Raw genomic sequence first — 23,251 nt, forward strand, 5'->3', positions numbered from 1 at the left:
AAATAAAAGAGCCCATGATGGGGGTTAAGGAGGGAGGGAGGTGGTGGTCTGTGTGTGTGTGTGTTTGCAGTGTTGGGATTGTATAGGTATTATGTAATTTGGTCTTTTAATGTACAATGGGCACCTATTACACATCAGTACACATAGAGCTGCTTGTCTGGTTTAATTGGCTGCTGCATTTCCCAAGGCCTGGATAAACCGTGATTAATGGAGCTATTCCTTCACAGAAGACATTCAGGATGTTTCCTGTGTGGGTCTCTGTACATGTTAGAAGCAATGCTGCCCTGGACGTGCTTACACATATATCTCTGCCTACTGAAAACAACTATTTCCTGTCTTAAAGAGAACTACATTTAAAATCAAATATACATCATTTCTTGTTCGGATCTAGTTCCGTTCTCCCATTAGGTATAATTGACAGTTGACCATAAACTTGGAAGAAGAGAGCAGTTAAGATTATCATAGACACTGTTTAACATCACAGATGCTTGAGACTAAAACACTGGTGGAGAGTGAGACACCTTCAGCACAGTAGCAAGACTACAAGGGTCACCAGAATCTTCCCATCCCTGCCACTGGCTTTTTTTAAATTGGTAAAATGTACATAACATAAAATATACCAACTTAACCATTTTGGAATTGGCTTTTAAACACACATTGGTGGGTGCCCTGCTTAACATCAGGTTGAGTCTTTAACTCTTTCCCTCTACCTTTCTGATCCTGCCTCAGTGCTCCTCTGACTGGGAATTTGTGTTCACAAAACTGACGACTCACAGACAGAATGTGGACTAGGTACTCATTAGTTCATTCATTCATGAAGAATGGATTGTGTGTCTGCTTGAGTAGATGCTGATCTAGGTACTGGAGATCAGAGACGAACAAGAAAGGGTCATTGGCCTCCAGAGGGGTCAGCAGAGACATATCACCTGATGATGATACTATGGATCTACCTTTCCTTCCCTGCATATCTGATTCTGTGTGTTTTTCAGACTTTCTCTCTTTGTGTTCTGTTGGGCTCTCTGTTAGCTTTTAGATTCCTTCCCCCAAGCTGTCCTGCATACCCCTGGTACCAGGCACTTCTCCCCAGATCACTGTCCTTCTCACACGTTCTGGTCACTTCTCCGGGCAGGATCTCACAAAATGAAAGTCCTTTGCTTGGTGTACAAAGTCCCCCAGAAATACACTCCTGATCTGCCTTCCTGGTATTATCTGGGGTTGGTGGAAGAAGAGGCCTGCAGACCACATCTTATTTTACTCTTGGGCCTCGTACAGTCATCTAGGCTTTCTGTGCCCATCTGTCAAGATGGGGCCAACACCCCTAACCTCATAGTGTTGGTGCAAGGACTTCAGGGGATACACATGACATACCTAGCAGGGTTCTTGGCACATAGCAGTTACCTAGTCGGTGTTTATTTCCTTCATCTCTGCCAAGATGCAGTTGATTTTCCTTATGTGACTTTCGACTTCACCCCTCAACCCTGTCTCCATGGCCCAGAGGCCCTACTCACTGGTTCCCTCTTAGTTCTGCACTTCCCTCCTGCATTCTGGTGAGACCTGGGAGCAAATGAGCACTGGCTTAGCTCTAACCTCTTTTCAGATGAACCTTGCCTTTGAAGGAGTAGCAATTGGATTTTCTGTTTTCTGCCATGCAAAGATGTTGATTATACACATCCCTTTGAGAATCAAGCAGGCTCATCTCCAGGGACCAAACAGGGCTGGTTGATTAAATACTGTACATTTCTGCTGCAACAGTCCAGCCACAGCCAAGAGTAATTTGTAAAGAAAGACCCATGAGTTCCTTTTCTCCTGGCATGCCATCAGCCTCTAACATAGCCTTCTCTTCCTCTGAGTTACACTCCACTGGAAACGGGGATGCATGGGAATTTTTCCAGGACAGGGTTTGATGCTGGGTCCACAAAGTCAGTCGTTCAGTTTTCTCTTCCCTTGCACCCAGAATCCACTGGGTGTCCTGAGTAAAATGGCTGATTCTCCACTTTCATTTCACTTTGTTTTGTTTTTCTGTCCTGAAATAGTAAACCTGACCCCTTGCGTAAATTGATGTTTCTGACTCAAAACAGCTTCTTCAAGAATCCGGAATGCTGCTCAGTAACTTGGGGAATTGCTGCAACCCTGGCAGTGTTCACTAATTAATTATAGCAGAGACTACCTTCTTTTCCATCCGCCGGCCCCCAGGAGCACATTTCCAGAGCTAGAAACTGCTTAGTACAACGGTCCCAAAGGCCTGTGAAATAGAAACCCAGGTGCAGCATTCACCTGGGTTATGTGTTAGGATGACATTGCCAAATAAGTAGAATTTTTTTTGTCCTTTTGGGAGAAACTGAATACGGGACCTAAATAGCATGGTCTGGAAGAGTCCCACTGATTTTTTAGAATAGTTTATTTTTGGTTGTGCAGGGTATTCATTGCTTTGCATGGGCTTTTCTCTAGTTGTGGCGAGCACGGTGCACGGGCTTCTCATTGTTGTGCATTCTCTTGTTGTGGCTTCCAGGTGCTAGAACATAGGGCCAGTAGTTGTGGGGCGTAGACGTAGTTGCTCTGTGCATGTGGGGTCTTCCCAGACCAAAGATTGAACCTGTGTCCCCTGCATTCGCAGATGGATTCTTATCCACTGGACCACCAGGGAATCCCCCATTTATTTTTTGACAACTGACCTGTCTAGATGTCTCTAGATCCTGGCTGTATGTTAGAATCACCTGGGGAGTTCCTGAAATTCACATGCCCAGGCTGCACCCCAGACCAGTGACTTCAGAGAATCTAGGGGTGGGGCCCAGGCATCCTTTTTTTTTTTCTTTTCCGCCTAAATATTTTATTTAGAAAAATTTCAAATGTACAGGAAAGTTGTAACAATAGTACAATGAACATTCATTTAGATTCACCTTTTGTTAACATTGCCACATTGGCTTTCTGTCTTTCTCTCACTGTATGTGTGCATTCATATATGTCTATATGTATGTGTATACACATACATGTGCACATCTTTCATTTTTTTCCTTAAACAATTTGAAAGTACATTACAAATATCAAGATACTTCATCCCTAAATACTTCAGAACAAGCACTTTCTCCTATGTAATTGCAATAGAATTAACACTCAGGAAATGTAGCATTAATGTAGTGTTATTATCTATTATTAGTCCATATCCAAACTTCCCCATTTCTTCCAATAGTGTCCTTTATAACATTTAAAAGAAAACCTGAATCCAGTTAAGAATTGCATTATATTTAGTTGTTAAATCTCTACTGTTTCAAAGTCTAGAACAGTCCTCTAACCTTTAAAAAGTTTTATGTGATATTGAACTTGAAAAGATTTTTAAAAAATAAAACCAGATCACTTTTTGTCAACTGTCCCTCGTTTTGGATTTATGGGATTTGGATTTGCATGTTTCTTCACTGTCAGATTTCATCTAAACATTTTGGGTGGGAGCATTCTGTAGGCAATTTTAAGCCTTTCTTAGCATATCACATAAGGAGGCAGCACCTGATGTCAATTAGTCTCATCACTGATGACAGGGACTTTGAGACCGTGTCTTCCAGGTTCCTCCATACTATGGGGACTATTTCCTTTTGTAATCAATGAATCTTAGGGGAAATACTTTGAGACTCTCTAGATATCCTAATCCCCAACAAGATTTCACCCCATGGTTTTAGAGACCATTGATTATTGTCAGAATCAGTTGTTGCCATCATGGTTATAAGATAGTGATTGGTTTTTGCCATACATTGACATGAATCAGCTATGGATTTACATGTATTCCCCATCCTGATCCCCCCTCCCACCTCCCTCTTCACCCAATCCCTCTGGGTCTTCCCAGTGCACCAGCCCCGAGCACTTGTCTCATGCATCCAACCTGGGCTGGTGATCTGTTTCACCCTTGATAATATACATGTTTCGATGCTGTTCTCTCTAAACATCCCACCCTTGCCTTCTCCCACAGAGTCTAAAAGCCTGTTCTGTACATCTGTGTCTCTTTTTCTGTTTTGCATATAGGGTTATCGTTGTAATTAGCCTCCAACTAATAAAAATAAATGCAAAAAAAAGATAGTGATTGTCAGTTCCTGTCATTTCTACATGATTTAGTTGACATTCTTTTGTAAAGGAGAGCTTTGCCCTCATGGCCCATCCTTACCTGTCTAATCTTACCCATCTATCTAGCTATGAACCTAGTTAATGTATCAAGATGGACTCATGAGTTTTTTTGAAATGAATGAATTCTTCAGTACATGATGTCATTGTCCCATATTTGGCCAGTAGAAGCCCCATCAAGCTTATCCTTGTGTCCTTTTGAAATTACCCGTCAAAGCTTAGAGTGCTTCATTCATTTTGTCATAGCCACATATTCCAGTCTTTCTTTCTTTTTCTTTGCTCCAGCCCTGGAAGCCCTAGAAGAAGTCATTTTTCTCTGGAGATCTAGTTTCTTAGGGGCTGTTGTTTAGGAAGTTATGGGAAGTTTCATAAAACTTGAAACTATGAAACAGGCGATTTCAGGGGACAGCCAAGATTGGGAACTACTGGTTAACATCCTCCAAAGGGAGAGTGTTTGGTCCCACAAGGTATTTTCCTTTGGTCACCTGTATTTGGTGGCTCTGATGCATTGTTGAGGTTTAGATTTTTGTGGGTAGTGTCACTTGCAGAGTCAGGTTTAAATGCAAGCCCCTGGACTCAACCTCAGAGAGCACAGTTCTGTTGGTCTGCCCTGCATGCCAAAGTTTTGAAACAGGTGGACCCCAGGCCTTATCTGGAGAAAATGCCAGAAGTGACCCTAAGAATTAGGGGCTTCTTACGATGTTTCTCTTTGATTTTATAAATGTTTTCTCTTTTGTAAAACAGTGTCAGGATACTGCTGCATTCTCTAGGCATGTGGTGAGGATTCCCTTGATTAAGTTAGTGAGTTTCTTGAAAATATTAAGTGATTTAAACCCTGTAGTTATACTCTCATTCTGTCAAGGAGGATGTGGCATATAAAAAAAATAAACTGTATGAGTATTGAAAGTTTTCAGTTGACCCAAAGGCTTTTTTCAACCACTGCACTATTTGTTGTTATATTTTTGTGGTCATTGAATGAACTGACCTAGTAAAGTTTTCACATGTCGTAAGACCCCGGAAAGCCCTAAAATATAGATGTGTGTGCTGTTTTTGACACTTGGTCTTGGCACCTTTTGTAGTTTCTGCTATTTCATTTTTAGAGACTGTGAATATATGACATTTCCTCACCATCCAACCAGTTTTATTTCATTAAAATATGGGCCCCAGTTCTCAGCAGCTGTAAGGAAATGCTCCTGATTCGTGGTTTGTCACTTCCTGGTTTCACATCTTAACCATGTACCATGTTAGTCCAATGAGTCCTTTCTGCAATCTCAAGACTCATGGACCGGAATTCTTAAGAAAAGTCAGACAGGGGAGGCAGTCTCTGGAATTGCATATCCTGACTCAAAATCCCAGGCCCTTCTAGCACATTCTAGCTGTGAGACCTCTGGTAAAATAGTCTCTGTGTGCCTACTTGGTCTCCTTGTCTATAAAAGGGAAGGTTCAGGATGTACCCTCAAGGTTCAGTGAGAGGATTAAATGGGCTAATGCATATGAATTGCTTAGTAGTCTCTGGCACACAGTAAGTGCTCAATAAATGTTAGCTGTTACTATTCTATTAAGCAAAGCTGGTCGTGAATGGAAGGTGGTTATGAGATCTAATGAGGCAGTTGAAGATACCTGCCTTGCTACCTGTGTTTGCCTGTGTTCCTCTAAATGAGCACATATTCATACATTTGGATTTTGTGGTCATCATATAATATGGCAGTAAAGTAGAGACATGTCAAGTATGCCTTGTGAAGTCTGCCTTAGTTATAACTTTTTAGTAAGCCATGTGCCCCTGTACCTTTGCTTATATGTTCATAAAACTTGTGTTCATTACTTCTTTCAATTATGTATAAAGAGTTAAAACACACACGCAGTGGAAGTGTATTAAAACTTGCCTGTGGACCAGGCTGTGTGTGTGAAGGTGGTAACTTGAACGAAAGGATTCCAAACCACAGCCTTGGGCAAGTCATACATTTTTTCCCTCCAGTTTCTACTAGCTATTAAAAGGAGATGACATTGTTGTCTGCATACCTCTTTGAGGAAGGTCAAGACCAACTAGTAAACATCAGTGAAATGCCAGGGAAAGGAAAACATGGCAATGACATTCTTAAATTTCCTTTAATTTGATATGGACTGAAGCGACTGAGATACAGTGCCTCCTAATGTCAAATATTCCCCCCGAGCTGAGTTTTAGGTTGGGTGGAACTGGCGAACAAGATTGAAACAGTAATTTGCAGAAGTTGAGGAATGGAAAGCAGCCTTGCAGGAGTTGAGGAGTTATCTGTAATGAGAAAGCTGTGGAGAAGCCCTCAGGCTGTGTTATGCAATGTTGTGCGAAGCAGTTAAGTACAGATTGCAGAGAACTTGGGCCGAGATGTGACCTGAATTGGTTCATCCAGCATTGGAGTGAGAGCTCTGAACTCAGGGCAAGGAGACACTGCCTCTTGCTAGCTTGGTGACCTTGGGTAAGTCACTGAGCCCCAGCTGCTTCATTTCCGAGATGGTTGCTCATTCTGGCTCTTTTCCTTTTCACTGCTGTGATTGGTAGGGCGAATTAGGGTGATGGGTGTCAGAGGTGCTTTAGAAAAGATCACGAACAATCCCAGTGTCAGAGGGAGTCGTTGTTTCAGGCTCAGTTTTCTTGGTCTTGTATGTTGGCAGTGTGCTTTATAGGTCTTTGTGCCACCAGCTGAATAACCTTAGAAGCTTTTAAGAAATATTGAGTAGCCTGGCAGAGAGAGATTAGTTAGTGTGCTTTTCTTTCTGATTCCAGGCAGGGCTCTACAGATGTCTGATGGAAAGATTTGGTTCTAGAGAAATACTATTCTGTTCTAGGTCCTGATTGCTGGGTTAGTCTTGTCTCTCCTTCACCCTTTATGTAGTATTGGGCTAGATGCTACTTTTTACAGAGGATTCTGTGAAGATACGAATTTACATATAACTGAGTTTTATGACTTCAGCTAGCAATAGGTCTTCAGATGTTATTTTAAAGTCACTTCGGTCAGAACTTAGGTGACCTCTGTGGTTATGAGTGTCAGGTGTCAGACATTTGTCATATTGACTTGTTTCATGCTCCGTTTTGTATCTGCAGTTTGTTTTGAACATAACATGTAACAAATATAGCTCTTAAAGATAGAATCTCATCTTACGGGGTATAGATGGGGGCAGTGGAGGCACAGGGAGTAGGAGTAGGAGATGATGCCATGATCACTCAGTCATCTGGACTCGTGGCCCGAATGAAAATCTGTATCCTGTATTACGGAGGGCTTGATTCACCTTCCTTTGTGTTGGAAGCCAGGGAAAGCAGTGGAGTTCTTTTTTAAATTTTTTAATTCTGTTTATTTCTGGCTCTGCTGGCTCTTTGTTGCTGCATGGGCTTTTTGCTAGTTGTGGTGAGCAGGAGTTACTCTCTAGTTGTGGTGCATGGGCTTCTCATTGTGGTGGGTTCTCCTGTTGTGGAGCATGGGCTCAAGTAGCATGGGGCTCAGTAATTGTGGCTCCCAGGCTCTAGAGCACGGGCTCAGTAGTTGTGGTGTATGAGCTTAGTTGCTCTGCAGCATGTGGGATCTTCCCAGACCAGGGATCGAACCTGTGTCCCCTGCATTGGCAGACAGATTCTTAACCACTGCTCCATCAAGGGAGTCACAGCAGTGGAGTTCTTTGTCCTCAAGATGACTCTTCTGGACTTCTCACCTAGGAAGAGCCATTTGGGTGAGCCCTCTGTTCCTAGGAGAGCTGGGGGCTGCCCTCCTCTGTCCGCAGACAGTGTACTTAGCACCTGGGAACCAGCTTGAGAGCCGTGTGTTGGTTCTTACGGAGACCAGGAAGCTTGTGGTTTCTCACAAGGGGGTGGAGTGTTTTCGCGTCATCACCCAAGTCATGGTTAGGTGACATGCTGGTTCTCAACTTCTGCCCTCTTCACTTTGTTCAGCTCTGTTCTTCCTTAGTGAGGTTCGGGAGAAAAAAAATGGAACAGAGAAAACTAGGCCACTGACTTGTGATAAATATCAATCAGCACATCAGATGTAGCCAAGGCCTCCCCTCTGTATGACATGACATTGTATGGGGGTCTCAGTGCGGCCAGTGGTCACTCTTGTGGGGACTGGCTGTTTCAGGGAAGATTAGAAAAGGAGTCCCTGTAAGCAGTATCCAAAAATAATGTAAGCACTTCTAAATGTGCTGCCTTGAAGCCGTTGATCCCTGTGGTGTTCGAGGCCATGTGGCAGCAGGAAGGAATGAGGTGAGGTGGTCAGCCTTGAGTGATAAGCTTCGGAGCAGTGCTGGTCTCAGTTCCCCTCTCCTGTCCACTTCTTTGCAGCTTGGGCCTCCTCTGTTGTCTGTCTCTGCCCCCTAAGCCCCATCACACACACCGTGTGCATGTTCTCTCTCCCCACAGTGCATGTCTGTGGCGTGGATAGTTGCATCCGTATTTGAACAGCTTTGAACCAGGACCTCCCAGTGGGACCACACTGGGGGAGTGAGATGTTGTGACTTTGAGTGTCCTTCAGTCAAGCAAAGTGTGGCCCTGGCTTTTCTCTTGATGTTTCTGGATTGGTTCTGTGTAAGCAGCCAGGGATCCTGCTAATGGATCCCCTGGGACAGAGAGAAGAGGACCGAAGTGGATTTGCTGATCCCCTGTGGGGCATTTGAAATGGTACCAAGAGTAGGCTGAAATCTAATCAGCCTTTGCTTATCAGCCTGAGTTCCAGCATGTTAAAAGGGTGATGATTAGTGAGAGAAAGGCCAGAATACTTTATCTTTTCCTTTGCACATTTGGGAAGAATTTCCTCTGCCTCGCTAGCATTAGAAGCAGACCATTCTTTTCCCTCCACTGTATCACATCAGCTTTCATTAAAAGTCACCAGCAGCAAATACAAAGCCCTGTCCATGGAAAATCGTTTAAGGCAACACTGTGCTCCAGCGCTTCAGGGGTGGGCTTTTGCCTTCTGCACCACCAGATCAGTTTCTCATATCCATGCCTTTCTGACCCAGCAGCTTTTCAAAGACCGAGAAGCATTGCTCTGCTTTCTCCTGCCTCTCTCTCAGAGACCAGAGCTGCCATGCCTCTAGCCATGTCCCAGAGAGCATATTTGAGACAAGTCAGCTTAATTTGCCTGCATGCCTAGGATGCCTCTCTTTAAAATCAATTTTTGAGACCAGAGCTGGATCTGAATATTTTCCTTTTCCAATGCAGGCGAGCGACGGAGGCGCCGGTGCCAGGTGGCATTCAGCTACCTGCCGCAGAACGATGACGAGCTTGAGCTGAAAGTCGGCGACATCATAGAGGTGGTGGGAGAGGTACGTGTGCCAGGCGGGTGGGTGCAGGGCCTCTCATGGACTGTCAGAACCCACCCATGGCTAGTTGGCTTTGCTGTGGGGGATGTTAGGACTCAAGAGACCAGGGACATCATCCGGTTGAGTCTTCCAGAAGAGATTCCTCTAGAGAGGTGTGCCTCCCAGCCCGCTGAGGGCAGATGTGGACCATTTAAAACCGTGGTCTTCTTCACTGCATGCTAGCCAACACCAACCCAGTACCATCGCTTTCCTCCTCTGCTTCAAGTGCTCATAGACTCTCAGTATCCAGAGTGACCGTGTCCACCTTAAAGGATGGATTCAGTATTCGTCATGGGGAGCACTGTGGATTCAGAAGGAAGGAAACAAGTGACACTGATAGAAGACCTAGTATGTGATGGGCATGACAAGGTTCTTTACACATAGGTCCATTGACTCTTCATAACCACTTTAGTTTATAGATAAAGAAAGAGGCTGGAGAGACCCTAGAAGAGGCAGGGCTGAGGGTTGAAGCTAGGTTCACCTGGCTGGAGACCTTTCTTCTCTCACTGCCCTACATTACCTTGTCCCTGTGTGGTCCCAGCTGCTTGCAGCCAGCCCTGCTGGTGAGGTGTCCCACCAGACCCCGGCACGGGATTTTGGGGCTCTACTCCCTCAGGCCGGGGTCATCCTGGGCTTCGCACTTAGAATCTGATCATTCATCCTGATTCAACATGTGTATCTGTGTATAGTGATAGTTTTCCAATTGCTTTCATTTCCTGCATCCCATTCGATGTTACAAAAACCCATGATTTATAAAACAAACAAACAAACAAACTAGGAAGCCAGAAGTCAAGGAGGAAGTTAAGTGAAGTATGACGTGGGTGGGAGTGGCTGGGCTGATGCCAGCAGACAAGATTTCTGGACTCTCATATAAACATAAAGGGGAGCACGCATCAAAGCTTTATTTAACTCATTAATGAGGGCATCTGCAACATGGTAAGGCTGACTCAAAGAGAATGGTGAAAGAGCAAAGTGTTTATAAATGACTGAAAAAGAAAAAAGCTTGAGTAAGATTGCTAAGTTAGATGTGAAACTACGTTACGTCCTACAGGGCAGTGAGACTGGGACCTCTGAGGTCATCTTTTCTAGGGGATGAATCTCTTTCTCTTTGCTGGTCAAAGGTTATTTTCATGGTTCTCTGACAAGACTCATTCACTTTGTTTTTGGTCTTCTAGCAGTTAGCATCTGCACTAATGCAGTTGTAAACTGTCCTCATAAAAAGTAAACAGTGCGTCAAAGATACTTGTTCCTAGAGAATCAATCAGTGAGGTTCCCAGTGTGGGAGGACATGCAGTAACTCGCTTTTTGCCAGTTTCCCAGTTTTGGATAATTTGAATTAGTATGTCATTCATCATGTTTTGTTCCTGGTGCCAAGCACAACATATAGGAGACATTTGTTGAAAGCCGAATGAGTGCCAAATGAATGGACAGCAGAGTAGAACGTTTGTGCCAATGGTAGAAGGGCACAGTTCTTAAGACTGAAACCAGGGAAGAAATTCTAGGGGGGAAAAATAAACGGTTGTGACTAATAATAATAAAAAAAAGAGTTAAAATTTTGGTATGATTTGAAGTGAGGTTAGCTAAACAAAGAGGACAACAAACAGGAAAAAATTTGAAAAAATTTTATTTATGTAACATATGAAAATACATTAGGAAGCTATTATAACAATGATAAAGGATAGATCTGCTATAAACACACATCCCACAAGTGAAAATAAAAATCTGAACCATGAGGAAGTGTTCTAACCTGCTACTAATTAAATAATCAAATTAAGACAATTTGATTGGGTACCTCCTTTTGAAAATCCTAAAAAAGTGAGAGAGTTGTAAGACTTGGTAGTGATTAGAAGAACTGGTGACTTTGCATATCTTTATGATCCTTGTTTGATGCTATTTAGCAAGGTGCATCAAGAGCTATAAAAATCTGAATTAATACCCTTGATTCAGTAGTCTTACTCCTAGAAATTTATTCATGGAAAATGGTTACAGAAAAAAATTATGTTAAACATGTTAATTGCAGCAATGCTTGTGATAATGAAAAAATCATCAAGAAAGGGAATAGTTATGTGAATTAAGTTATATTATCCAGCTAGAAGATTGTGAAGCCTTTAAGATGGTAAATACAGAGGCCTTTATATTTATTACAATACTGTGTGTTGTAATTATCTGTTCTATTCCACTAACCTGAGAGCTTTTCAACAGCTGGGATCTGGTTTTTATCTATCTTTATATTCATAGTACATGGAATAGTGCCTGAAACCTAACACATACTTTAATAAATGCTTGCTGAATAAGTAAATGAATACATGGAAGTATGAAAAGTTTTTTTTTCAAAATAAATGAATAGATAAGTCACAAAATTGCATTCACTAGGAATAGTTGAATATAATTGTCTGAAATCTATCTCAATGCATGTGACTGAAGACAGAAAGAGCCCCAGAATTGAAAGTGGTTCTGCCATAGAAGATGGTTTTCCCTTTAATGTTGTAATAATACTGTAAGAAATACAAATCAAGATAAAAGTTCTTAATAAATTTCTGGAATTATTGCTGATTCACATCTGTCTGTTGACTGCAGGGGAACCAAGTGAGGGTCACTAAGGGAGAGGAATGATTGCAGGGCTGTTGTTCTCCTTGCCTGAAAGAAGAGCTTCACCAACCTCTGTGGGCCCAGCCTCTTTACCATCCATGCCCGTTGAGTCCTAGGCTTTATCCTGCGCTTCCCTCAAGTAGAAAAAAGGAAAACTAACTGGGTAGCCTCTGCTATTTCTGTAAAACAAAGCATAAACGTTTACCTTTTAATCCATATTTTTAAATTATATCACCAAAAGTTAATTTCCCTACTTTTGAAGTTTATTCTAATATTGCAGATTCTGGGCCATTATCCCTATATCGTATAAAGTCTGTCCTTTTCTCTTATAACAGATGTTATATAAATGCCAGTAGGTTGCTACTGTCTAATGCCACTGAAGACTAGAAACAAAATAAAAATCCCAAATAAACAAAATCCCTTAAATCACAGGAGCAGATTGTGATAAGACCATAGTAACAGCTTTGCAATACTATAGTGTCAATCTGTTTGTCAGGAGAAAGATAACGTATTGTGTGTGTGCATATAGATTGTATTTTTATTGATAAATTGATTCATAGATTAATTCTATAGTGTTACAAAGCTATACATACACATGCCCCTACTGCCCCCCTGCCTCCAAGAGACAATTCCTAGGAGGATTTTGAATATATGGACCAGTTCCTGAGAACAGTTGAAGCAGGTAGAGAATCCTTAAAAATGATATACGTTTATCTTAACATGTAATCTTAGTTTAAAAATATAAAAATATATATTCATCTGCCTCTTAGGGCCGGGGTGTTTTCCTAAACTATGTATTTGTTGGTTTGAGCTCCACCTTCTCTGCATCCATGATGCATCCTCTACTATTCCCACTGGTTTCTTTAAACTTTTTGGAAGTAGGAGTGCTACACTATGTGGCATGTAGGATCCTAGTTCCCCAACCAAGGATCGAACCTGGGCCCCTTGCATTGGAAGCATGGAGTCTTAAATATTGGACCACCAGGGAAGTCCCACCACTGGTTTCTTTGAAGTGGATTGAGGACAACTTAAGGGAAGCAATGAGGGTTAATAATTCTTCTAAAATTCCACACTCCCTCACCTCCCAAACTTTTAGTTGTCTTTTCTATACCTAATTTGGCACCATGTTTTTAAATGTTCAAATTATAATCATATTCCTTCTCACCACTAGCCTTTTGTCTTCAAACCTACGTACTTTGTACTCTTTAACCATATTGTGTGCTGGCAGGAAGAGCAGTGAACTGAAGCAGGTCTGGGTGGACATGGCCTTGACCCTTGGTGAGGGGAACAGCACTTCTGCCCGAAGTTACCAGCTCAGCCTGGATGGGTCTCTGCAGCGTGGCCAGAGGAGAAATGGAGAGTGTGGGGCAGTCCAGGGATGAGGGGGGGCTGGCAAAGTGAAGGTCACTCAGGAAAGTGCTTCTGCCTCCTGACTAGGGAGCAGTCAGTGGTCTGCAGGGAGGACAAAGGTCTTGTGAAGTTAATGGGACTTCACTTTCCAGAAGGAAAGCTAGCAGGCTAAATCCCTGGTAGGCATTTTTAAGTACACAGTTGTGACATTTCTGTCTGGAGTGGGGTGGTCTTGTCAATGCAGTCTAGACTAGCCTGTAGACTAAGCTGTAGCCAGTTTGTGTGTGTGTGTGTGTTTTTTTACAAAAGTAAGAGCCAGACTTGCCCCTGCTCCCCCAGCAAGAGGTTCCCCACCCTTCATTCTACACTTATAGAGAAGGGCAGTGGGATGGGATGGGGAAGCTGATGTTTATAGGGTATTTACCACATTCCACGGCACTGTGCTAGTACCTTCATACATCATATTTAATTTAGTCATCACAGAAATCACTGTCTTGAAGGTGTGACCAGTATTTTTATTTTGTAGCTGAGGAAACTGAGGCTCAGAGAGGTTAAGTAACTTGACTGAAGTTGCTCAGCTGTTAACAGGATCTGATATGTAGCTGTTTTGAAGGACAGGACTTTCAAGCATTGCTGAAGATGTCTGTAAGAGCCGTACCAGAAACCCTTGCCACTGTCAGGAAAATCGTGGATATATTGCTCTCTCTCATTGAACAGTGTTTGCTTAAGTCTTAAATATGTATCATATTTTCTTAAGTCATTACCCTATAGGTTTATCTTTTGAGGGACCCCTCTCATGTGGAATAGGCTTGTCCTCAGAAGAATAAGGGGAGGGGATAAAAATCAACTTCCTCTCGGTATGGTCCTGCCCAGAGAGGTAATCAGACAAAGAGACGTAGCAATTTGGGGAAAATATTGACTTGGGCATTTAGAACCTAGATAACACTTGTTTATAGTTGGCACAACCAGCTTTCCATGTCCCCAGATCAACAAGTATGGTTATTTAAAGCAATGAAAATAGAAAATAATATAGGTATTTATGGCTTCAGAAAGTGGTTCCCTCAAAAATATTTTTTCCCACCAATTCCACAAATAGAAAAAATGTTTCCAGAAACAATTTGTATTTTTTTCAACAGCATTCAAAAGATAAAACCATGTCTTAGCACATTTACATAAAGTTCTTAGAAAAGGCAAAACCAATCATAGGTGATAGAAATCAGATTAATGTTTGTTTGGAGGTAGATTGACTGGGAAGGAACACAAAGAAATTTTTTGGAGTGATAGAAATGCTCTGTATGTTAATAGAAGCATGGGTTACATGGGTGTATGCATGCACTTACCACAACTGTTTGACTTGTACCATTAAGATCTGTACATTTAAAGAATTATATCTCAATTTTAAAACTTTTAAAAAAGTATCTTGATGCTTTTCTAGCTTAAAATTTTTTCTAAAATATTTCCCCCTACCTCTCATAGGTAGGAGAAATGACTGTTATTGAAATTCTCATTTAATTATTTCTGAATATATTTTTAAAATTGAGACATGATTGATATATAATTGTACTAATGTTAGGTGTATAGCAAAATGATTTGATATATGTATATATTACAAAATGATGTCTCCAGTAAGTTTAGTTAACATCCATTACTACACATAATTACAGTATTTTTCTTGTGGTGAAAACATTTAAGATCTACTCTCCTAGCAATTTTCAAAAACACAATACAGTGTTATTAATTATATTCACTGTGCTTTGCATTGTTTCTCTTATTTCACTTAGCATAATGCCTTCAAGGAACAAGAAAAAGCATAAACTATTTCCAGAGTTAGTAGAAGAAAAGAAATAACAAAGATCACCAGAAATAAATGAAGTAGAGTCTAAAAAGACAATAGAGAAGATCAATGGAGCTCAGACCTGGTTTTTTGGAAAGATAAAACAGCTCTTTAGCTAGACTCACCCAGAAAAAAGAACTCAATAAATAAATCGGAAGTGAAAGAGAAGTTACAGCTGATACCACAGTACTATAGATGATCATAAGAGACTGTTATGAACAATTATATGCCAACACATTGGCCAAGCTAGAAGAAATGGATACACTCCCAGAAACCTAGAACCTACCAAGTATGAATAAATTTTGATGAAAATTTGAGTGATCTTGAGATGTGGGCCTTTCCTTAGAGCTTGACTTATCCATGTTTCTTTCTGGAAAGAATGGCAAAACAGCTCTTGAAACAATGAAACACAAGTACCCATTTGCCTGTGAGCCTCGCCCTCCCCCATGCTTCCCTTTTTCACACTCACCTCTCCAGTGGGCTTTTTTAAAAAAATTTATTTATTTGGCTGCACCATGTCTTAGTTGTGGCACTGGGATCTTCAGTCTTCGTTGTGGCATGCAGGATCTTAGTTGCAGCATGCAAACTCTTAGCTGTGGCATGTGGGATCTAGTTCCCTGACCCGGGCCTCATACATTGGAAGCACAGAGTCTTAGCCACTAGACCACCAGGAAAGTCCCCTCTGGTGTACTTCTGACTGAGGTTTGGATAGCAAAGGGCAAATGGATGTGAAAAGCTATAGCAACCCTTAAACGGACCTTTCCTGTCTTGCTGCTTGTACCCTGAAGTAGATTTTAGACTTGGTGAATCTGTTGTTCCCCTCCTTGGTAGAGTTGAGAGGGAAAACTTCAACAGTGATGTAGGAACTACAGGCATATCTCAGAGACATTGCAGGTTGGGTTCTAGACCACTGCACTAAGCAAATATTGCAATAAAGTGAGTTACAGTAATTTTTTAATTTGCAGTGCATATGAAAGTTATGTTTATACTATCCTATAGTCTATTAAGTATGAAATAGTATGATGTCTAAATTGCTACCAAAAAAATGCACACCATCATGTGAGCTTTTGGGTCATAGTAGTAACATCAAAGATCACCAGAGATCACTATAACAAATATGATACTACTGAAAAAGTTTGAAATATTCAAAAATTACCAAAATGTCACACAGAGATACAAAGTGAGCAAATACTGTTGGGAAAATGGTGTCGATAGATTTGCTTGAGACAGGTTTGCCACACACCTTCAGTTTGAAAAAAATGCAGTATCTGTGAGGTTCAGTGAAGCAACATGCAGTAAAATTGGTGCACCTGTGTTCTGAGTAACTGGGGTCACCTCTGTATTCCCAGGCATCCCCTTCAGTGCCTTGAAAATGTTGATAATGTTTGTATGAGTTGGGGAGCTGGAGATGGAGGTATAATTCTCCCAGCTTCTTCTGCAACTTGCAACAGGGTTAAGAGCTGAAAACTACTTCTGTGGGCCTTGAACCCACTTAAATGCTGGTGACTGTGAAGACTTATGAACTGCAGGGCCCACAGACACAATGGTCTAAGTGGTTTTACTGCATCTTTCTTTCCCAAACACTGCCATGTAAAGCTGCCCTGCTCCCAGCTCTGGGACACAGCCATGGGCTCCAGAGCTGGTAGGGTTGGTCTCGGAGGGACAAGGGTTTGTTCTCAGCCTAGAAGCCCAGGCCTGCAGAAGCCTGCTGATATGTGTGTGTTGGTGCAGAGAAGGTTGGTGTCTGTCCCACTTGAATACTTTCTTTGGGAAAGAAATCATAAGCCCTTGGTAACATCCATAATCCTAACTTTATTACAAACAGATGCATTTCTTTCTCTCTTTAAATATAGAAACATAAGCATAAGCAACCTGATTTCTAAGCAGGTGGTGTGCAGATTGTGCATGTTCCACTCTTGTTGTAGAAGATTCTCAAGGATGGAATCTTTGTTTTATTCACTGATGAATCTGTCCCAAGGTCCTAGGGCAATGCAGAATAGGTGCTCATTAAATATTGGTGAAATTGGGAGGGGCACACAGGTCTGAGTGTGGTGTTACCTAATTAAGAACAGCGGGCAGTATAGTCAGGGTCTCCTGGTCCCTTTTGCTCCTCACAGAAGGGAAAATTCCTTTTGTGGAGGAATCAGGGCTTCATAGGCCCCCATGGAGGATTTCTCCTGGTTGATTTCCCTGCCATCCATTCATTTATCCATCCGACCATTCATGAATGACTGTAATCCTCATGGGCTTCAGTGTCCTCATCTTGCTGCTGGAAGTTGAACTGGAATATCGCTGAAGAGGGATCATGTGAGGGTGTGGATCATTTGTCTCCTATCTCCAGCCTGAATCTCGCAACCAGAGCAGTAGTCTGTAGGAGGAAATAGCACTGAACAGCTCTCTCTGCTGCTGGGTACAGACACGCCCTCCATGGCGCCTGTAATGGGAAGTGTACCCCCCTGGGCGATGAGCAGTGGTTTGATTGTCTGCTCCTCTGTGCGCTGCAAGGCTAATGATAGGCGTCTGTCAGTTCCCTTTTGGCCACTCCTTTCAGACTGTGCTGTGACAGGGCTGCGGGCATATGGGGGTGTGGTGAGGTGAAGACACCCCTGTTTTCCCAGCAGGCAGCCTGCCGAGCCCACACATCAGGAGCACTTCCTTCAGGGATCTCGAGCTGGAGCCGCTTATTACTGAAACGGGAGCATTTTAGATACTGCCAAAGTGAATCAAACAGAATTGGCCCAGCTGCCCTGCGCTGTTGGGGATGGCGACAGGAGCTGCTCATTTGCGGTCCGTGCCCTCAGTCTCTCCCTCCTGGCGATTTCTGGGAGAAAGAAGGTCATTTTATGGTTCCTTATTCAAGACAAACACAAAGGACCCCGTGCAACTGTTTATATTCAGGGTTATGACAAAGCTTCCTAACCATTCTAATCCTATAAAAAGCTCCTTGAAAGAATAATATGTATCAGTAGAGTTGACATAGAAACATGGAATGAGTTCAGCGGAAATGCTGTTAAATGCTGTGATTTGGTCTTGAATAGGGACAGTCATGCATAAGTGCTATTGTCTGGATTCTTTCCCGAAGATTCTGTGATCACGCAGATGTGATGTCCACTCTGTGAGTCTAGATACCCCAGGAGTTCCCTAACACATGCCCTAAATGCCATTCTGGTTGTCTTCATTCTGAGGCTCCGTCAGCGTCCCCCTGAATATCTCGCACTTACCTTCCCCTACTTATACCTGATATTTCTACTCTTTAAGGCCAACCTTAACTTTGATTCCTTTTTTTCTCCAAGTCTCCCTTTAGCGTCCCAGATCTCAATGAGCTCAGCTTTGTGTAACACATCTGGTTTGTGCTAGGTCATGGTGTTTTCTTATCTCTTTACCTTGCATTTGCTAGGTTTTGGTCACTCTCACCCTCTGCCATCTTTAAACCACATGCCCTCTACCTTGATTGATTGTCACCTTCTTGAGGGGAAAAAAAAGAACATGCCCTATACAGTCCTGTGTCCCTAGCCACTTCAAAGTAGTGATGAGTGCAAACAATATCTTGAAATACCCACAGTATCTGTGATGGGATATGAAAATATTATTTGGTTGGTGTCACATCACAGGTTCTTCTCTTAGTCTGGTATGTTACCTATATTCCCAATCAAAGGAAATGGCAAATTTCAGTTGGAGGTTAGTGAAAATGAAGTGTTAATTCTTTTCCACTTGCGTTTATGGTCCCTAGGTTAAGCCCCTTCCTGTGCCTGAATCTTGAGGCTCTGTGAGGTCTGCTGTCTCATTCCCTGTTCCCTTGGAAGCTTTGGATCCCACAGCTCTTCCTGCATGGGCTTTGCACTTGGCCCTATACAGGTGGGACAAAAAACTGGGAAACACCATGTCTAACCTGAGTCTTGCCTCTGTTCTTCTGTTCACATGTGTGCAGGTAGAAGAAGGCTGGTGGGAAGGTGTTCTCAATGGAAAGACTGGAATGTTTCCTTCCAACTTCATCAAGGAGCTGTCAGGGGAGTCGGATGACCTCGGCATTTCCCAGGATGATCAGCTCTCCAAGTCAAGTAAGGAAGTCCTCCCACCACACAGGAGGGGATAGGGGCACCCACAGGTGCCACTCTAGCCTCCCCTCTGTTCCATGGCCTGTGCTGAGCGACTGTGACAGAAGCTCATGAGTATTTTCCTGGCTCTGCTGCCTTAACCCCCCATGCTTTAGTAGGTGTATCACTGTAAGTGTGTGACATGCACAGACGCACACTATTAATGTCTTTGGATAGGTGACTGTTGACCTTCCCACTCCCCCATGGATGGCCCAGGTTGCCGTGCCTCTGTATACTTCTCAAGTGTTACTCCCTGCAAGTTGATAATTATTTTTAAGATGAATCAAATGAGATTATTGATATTTCACAGCATCTCTTGAGGACCTTAGAGAAAATGGCACACATACACACAGCATTTGTGGGGAGAAGGATGATGTTCAGGACACATGTGGGCCAGGCCAGCAGAGGGTCCAGCCCCACGTCAGGTGAGCACGCGTGTCCTCCTGCGATGGTGAGAACGAACTCCAGGTCTTTTTCTCTCCAGGGCCTGAAGCTCTCCTCCCTCCAGCTTCTCTGCTGCCCTTTCCAGCTCACGGAGCAAAAGGTCAGGCCCAGGGAGCTTTGTTCTCCCAGTCGCTAACCCAACTTCCTTATGTGAGCGTCTGTGTACCTCTTGTGCCGTCTCGAGCCACAGTCGTGCGTGTGAGTGTCGTAGAGGCGCGACTGTGTCCCTGCACTTTGGCACTGGCGGGGGCTGCAGACGTTCCTGCCTAACAAGAAGAGGACAGCTCAGTCCTGTCAAAATAATTCATAAATTGCTTTCTTTTCCATTTGGAAAAGTCTGACTTGAGTGGTATTTCCCACTTAGCTGTGTCTCTTTTTATTCAACCAGTGGCATGACCGGGCACATCCCCAGTGTGGAGGTAAAGCCATTTCTGGAGTCATGCTCGGGCCACCTCCTTCACTTGGTATTTCACTGGCACTGGCTGATCGGCTCAGTGGCGTCCAAAGACTGGGGCCCCTACCCCTGAACCTCATTCCATCCTGGGATCTGTGATAGGAAAGAGAGGAGCTGATTTGGGAGCAAAGGAAGCATCTTAAGACTCCTACGTTCTCTGGTTTGGGATAAGGAAATTCTCTGCTAACATAGGCCAGCTGATGAGTATGGGCAGGACAGCAGGAAGTGTCCTTGACCCCATGAGAGTGGCATTTGCTATGGCTTCCAAATTGCACACAGGAATTCTCAGTGCTGTGCTTCTCCTTTCAGACACTGAATTAGTGTTGTGATTGGGTCCTGTAATAACAATACTATATCTCAGGGATATTGTGCATTAGATGGGCTTTCTTGGAGGGAAGACCAAATCAGGTCATCATACCATTATTTCTATGGGTAAGTGTGTTATGAGTTCCAATAGCAAGAATGTATACAAACCACCTCACCTATAGAAGACCCTCTATAAATAGTCACCTTCATTGTTAATCATGGTTAACTCTTGGGACATAGACTATTAGTATGTTGAGGCTATTTACACAGCAGTTGGTACTGTGCTCACTGAAGCATTCTCTCTACATTTGGAAATTACTTTGAGATTCCTCTACTGATGCAGAAAAGGAGATCTGGAGAGGTATTGGACCGCATCTTTGTGAGAACCTTGACCTCTTGACCAGAGCTGGAGCTCAGAAAAGTAATGCCTCCTGTGTTTTTGGAACTGTTGCAATAAACCGTCTCCTCTTCCTCCAAGTCAATAATGTGGACATTTGACCCTGCTTGACTCCTCAGCTTAAAGCACATGGTGCTGGAATTTCTGAGGCAGGCGGTTAGGAGATGGAGTGGAATGGTTTCCCCCATCTCTTAGCCTTTCCTCACACGCTCAGAAGGGCTGTTTCTCTCAGAGAGACTGCTGTCCCCAGCACTCCTTTAGAAGTCTGCCATTTCAGGCCTAGGAAAGCCTAATAATTCCAGCAGCCATGTTTAGTTTTCACAGGATCTGTCCCTGGTGAGGGGATTTGAGGCCTCCAGAGAGGCCTGGTTTCCTAACAAGGATGGATGCTTGTGAAAGAAATGCATGGCTTTTGTAATCTTCCTGTATGTGCAGTTAAGGAGAAGAGGGCCTTTCTCCCCATCTCTCTGGCTGTCCATATCCATCCATCCATCCTTCCTTCTTGTCTTCTATTCTTCATTCATTCAACTTTTATTTAGCCCCTCTTGTTACTAAGATGCTATACAAGACACTGAAGACATACAGAGACAGATCAGCTAGGGTCCCTGTCTTCAGTCAGCTCGCACTGAGGAAAGAGGGTGCACAAACCAGCGGCAGTTGAGAAAAGTAGCGCAGGTGCTCAGCTAGCCAGGTGTGTGAGGAACAGAGATACACAGGCAGAGAGAGCCCAGTCCCAGAGGGATGTAGGGACGGTGGTGGTCTTGAAGGGCTTCAGAGGAAAGCAGATGTGATTATCATGTCCCTAGGGCTTGCTAAATTGAGATCATCCCCTGAAAGAGAAATACCATCTCTCAGTGTTCTGACAGGCTGTTCAGTAGCTCTTTACACTGAGATGGTAAAATATATAATTAGATCAGATCACATGCAGAAATTATGTATACTGGTAGGATTTGTCTACATTGAAACTTTGGTTTTAGAGTGAATCTGCTTATTCTCTATCTTCAGGGAATGGACTTAGTTTCAGTGTACTTTACTTCACAAAAGAAAAATCGTTTTGTTTTGAAATAATTGTAGGGTCATAGGAAGTTGCCAAAAAACCCCCACGGTACAAGGAGGTCCCATGAACCCTTTGTGCAGTTTCCCCCAGGGACAATATCTTGTATAGCTATAATACATGCATGTTTACTTTTATCGTAGAACTGAGAAAGACAAATGGAGTTAATGCACAAAAGATATCTAGCTTTTTACTCTGGTATGAGCTGAGCTGTAGTTAATAAAGGTCTTTGTTAGACCAGTTAGTTTTCACAGAGATTGCATAATTAATACATGGTTCTGGGGGAAAGTCAAACTCATAATGTTTTATACCATTTTGGTAATTTTTGGGACCCTAGTGACATCATATAAAAGTCTTCTCAATTAAAATGCTAGTAGACATTAGGAGAGGTTTTTTTTAAGTGTGTGTGTGTGTGTGTGTGTATATATATATATATATATATATATCAAAGATAGGTAAAACCTGTATTCTGGTATATATGAAGAAAACTTTGTGATCATGTATCCTTATACATCTCTTTGTTATGTACATACACCTGTATGTACAGAAACTCATTTGAAATTTGTACTCTTCACATTTCTACTTCTAGAATGTTTTTAGGGATAGTTACTCAGTTGAGTTTTGTCAACCAATGGATGAGTGCAATTGAAGAAACATTGCATTATATTTATAAGGAAGTGTGCCAAGACAGCTTGACACATAGGAGGTGTTCAGTAAATGCTTGCTGAATCCTTTCTGACTCTGCGTTTTTAGCTTCGAATGACAGATGCAAATTGCTTGAACTTGCTTTTCTTTAACCCCGATTTTTTTTTTTTTTTGCCACTCCACTTGGCACACAGAACTTCCCTGACTAGAGATCGAACCTGTGCCCCTTGCAGTGAAAGCAGGGAGTCTTAACCGCTGGACCACCAGAGAAGTCCTACCCCGATGTATTTTTGTATAGGTGGTTGGTTATGAAAATCTGTAAACTTTCAATCTTTATTCAGGGTAATCTAATCTATTAAGGAAAGAGTTGCAGCAATTGTACTGGTTGATATGTTGATTTAAACATTTTATCTTGAATAAGAAAATTAATTGTCAGGTAGTAGCAGAAACTTTCTGCTGTGTATTTAATTTGAAGGCATCTTTACCTTTCATAGAATTTATGAAACTTTAAAGGTGCCTTTTCAAAAAGATTTTTATCAACTCTTTATTATAGAAATTTTCTAACATACACAAATTGAGAGAATAGTATGATGAACCCTTGCGTACCTGTCACCCAGCTCCAGCAGTTAGCAGGCGGTGGCCAGCTTATTGTAATTAT

General features: G+C 42.5%; 1 protein-coding gene across 5 annotated transcripts in view; it reads left to right on the forward strand.

Annotated features, from left to right (window-relative positions):
- The window catches only part of SH3KBP1 (SH3 domain containing kinase binding protein 1), a 334,741-nt gene that overhangs the window by 153,935 nt on the left and 157,555 nt on the right, over positions 1–23,251 (forward strand). For 4 of the 5 annotated variants that reach the window (XM_061136773.1, XM_061136772.1, XM_061136775.1 and 1 more), the window contains 2 exons: positions 9,287–9,390; positions 19,128–19,257. In XM_061136773.1, coding sequence (XP_060992756.1) covers positions 9,287–9,390; positions 19,128–19,257 — 234 coding nt within the window. Of the gene's footprint in view, positions 1–6,408; positions 6,558–9,286; positions 9,391–19,127; positions 19,258–23,251 lie in introns of those variants that run through there. The other variant, XM_061136776.1, reaches the window with a different exon arrangement.

Source organism: Dama dama, chromosome X, assembly GCF_033118175.1.
Source record: "Dama dama isolate Ldn47 chromosome X, ASM3311817v1, whole genome shotgun sequence".
NCBI classification, from domain to species: Eukaryota; Metazoa; Chordata; class Mammalia; order Artiodactyla; family Cervidae; genus Dama; species Dama dama.